General features: G+C 37.0%; 1 protein-coding gene across 1 annotated transcript; it reads left to right on the top strand.

Annotated features, from left to right (window-relative positions):
• The first annotated feature begins 720 nt into the window (after positions 1 to 720).
• Positions 721 to 1,194, top strand: LOC138875134 (uncharacterized). The gene is made up of 2 exons (XM_070153957.1): positions 721 to 880; positions 1,043 to 1,194. Exons 1-2 carry the CDS (start codon positions 721 to 723, stop codon positions 1,192 to 1,194), a joined length of 312 nt encoding a protein of 103 aa, XP_070010058.1.
• Positions 1,195 to 2,178: the final 984 nt, after the last annotated feature.

The following is a 2,178-nucleotide window of genomic DNA, read 5'->3' as shown; positions in this document are numbered from 1 at the left end:
TACACTATACATCTTGGATCCACAAAAATGTACCATGACCTGAAGCAATTTTATTAGTGGGAAGGTATGAAGAAAGATGTTGCTAACTTTGTTTCTAGTTGTTTGACTTGTCAGCAGGTCAAGGCTGAGCATCAGCGACCTGCAGGACTACTACAAGAAATTGAGATTCCAGAGTGGAAATGAGAAAGAATTACTATGGATTTTGTCACCAGGCTACCATGAACCCTTAGAGGTTATGATTCGGTATGGGTGATTGTAGATCGACTGACGAAATCAACACTCTTTTTGCCTGTGAAGATTACATATGGTGGAGTCAAGTATGCACAGATATTTATGAACGAAATTGTCCAACTTCACGGAGTTCCAGTATCCATCATCTCTGATAGAGGATCACAGTTCACTTCACGCTTTTGGAAATCTTTTCAAGAAGCATTAGATACACGAGTAGATCTTAGTACTGCATTTCATCCACAGACAGACGGGCAGTCTAAACGTACTATTCAGATCTTGGAGGATATGTTGAGAGCTTGCATTCTTGAGTTTGGAGGTAGTTGGGACACTTATCTACCATTAGCTGAATTTGCTTACAACAATACCTTCCAGTCGAGCATTCAAATGGCACCGTACGAAGCATTGTATAGTAGAAGATGTCATTCTCCTATCGGATGATTTGAAGCTGGCGAGACTAACTTATTGGGACCCGACCTAGTACGAGAAGCTATGGACAAGGTCCAGTTGATCAGACAGAGATTGATTGCTGCTCAAAGCAGACAAAAGTCTTATGATAATAAGAGAAAAGGAGATTTAGTGTTCACAATTGAAGACAAAGTGTTCCTACGAGTCTCCCCTATGAAAGGTGTAATGCGGTTTGGGAAAAGAGGCAAGTTGAGCCCCAGGTTTATAGGACCGTATGAGATACTAGACTGAGTGGGAGCGGTGGCTTATCGTTTAGCACTTCCTCCTTATTTATCCTTTATTCATCCAGTGTTTCATGTCTCAATGCTAAGAAAATGTATATAAGACTCATCTCAAGTGATTGCAGCACCGACAATACCGCTCGATGAAAAGATGTCTTACGAGGAGGAGCCAATGACAATTGTTGATAGGCAAATAAGAAAGCTACGGTCAAAAGAAATTGTGTTCTTTAAAGTTTATGGAGAAATCATACCGTTGAAGAAGCTACTTGGAAGGTAGAAAAAATATGCAAGCGAAGTATCCCCATTTGTTTCAGTCTAGAGGTACGTACTTGAGTTAAATTCGGGGACCGAATTTCATAAGGTGGGAAGAGTGTAATACCCCAGTATTTTAAATGATGTCATATGAGGTATTTAGTAAATAATTTAAGTTTTCTTTTAAAAAAAAGAAAGAAAGAGAAAATCGGCCAACTAAAAAAAGAAAAAAAAAGAAAAGAATTTAAACCAAAGGGCCAAAGCCCATTGGCACATCTGCCAATAAAAGGGTGAAAAGGGTTAGAAGCAAATTGCTTCTGAAGGAAACGAAGCAAAAAGCTTCTAAACAGCGAAAAAAAACGAAAAGAAAAAGAGCAGAGGAAGAAAGAAGGAAAAGAGAAAAGAAGGAGGAAGAAGTAGGTGCAGGGTATTGGATCCATTGCTATAACTGTTGAGGAATCTTAAGCACAAATTGTCTCTTATGGGTATTACTTGAACTTTTTCTTCTGGTGGATTTTAATTTCGATTCTCTTGATTGGAAGATTCTACAGAGTAATAGAAATTACACTAGTTCATTCACACAATTGAGAATTTTCTTCCTAAATAACCAATAGAACTTTATGAAATTTGGAGTAATAAATTATATGAATAGGTTTGAGTTGATAAATTAGTAATTACTCATATGAGGGTAAACAGAAATCCACAAATTAAGATCCAAACATGAACCTCAATGATTGGGTATTCTAAATTAGCTATGAATTAGCCTAAACAAGGAAATTAACATGAGATTGATATTATGTAATTATAGATTGATTGGAGGAATTTGTACGAATTGCTCGAGGTGAAGCATTTGGTATTTCGGCACGAGTATTATGAGTAGCAATCTTACCGCAATTTGTGTTTTCATAACTTGCATGATTTACACATGATTTTTAATATGAATATGTTACCGACTATTTTGAGTTGCATGTGGGACAAGTCTTTTACTCGATATGATACCGAAATAGTT

Source organism: Nicotiana sylvestris, chromosome 1 (assembly GCF_000393655.2).
Source record: "Nicotiana sylvestris chromosome 1, ASM39365v2, whole genome shotgun sequence".
Taxonomy (NCBI): domain Eukaryota; kingdom Viridiplantae; phylum Streptophyta; class Magnoliopsida; order Solanales; family Solanaceae; genus Nicotiana; species Nicotiana sylvestris.
The sequence above is the reverse complement of the archived record's forward strand: the minus strand, read 5'-3'. Positions and strand labels throughout refer to the sequence as shown.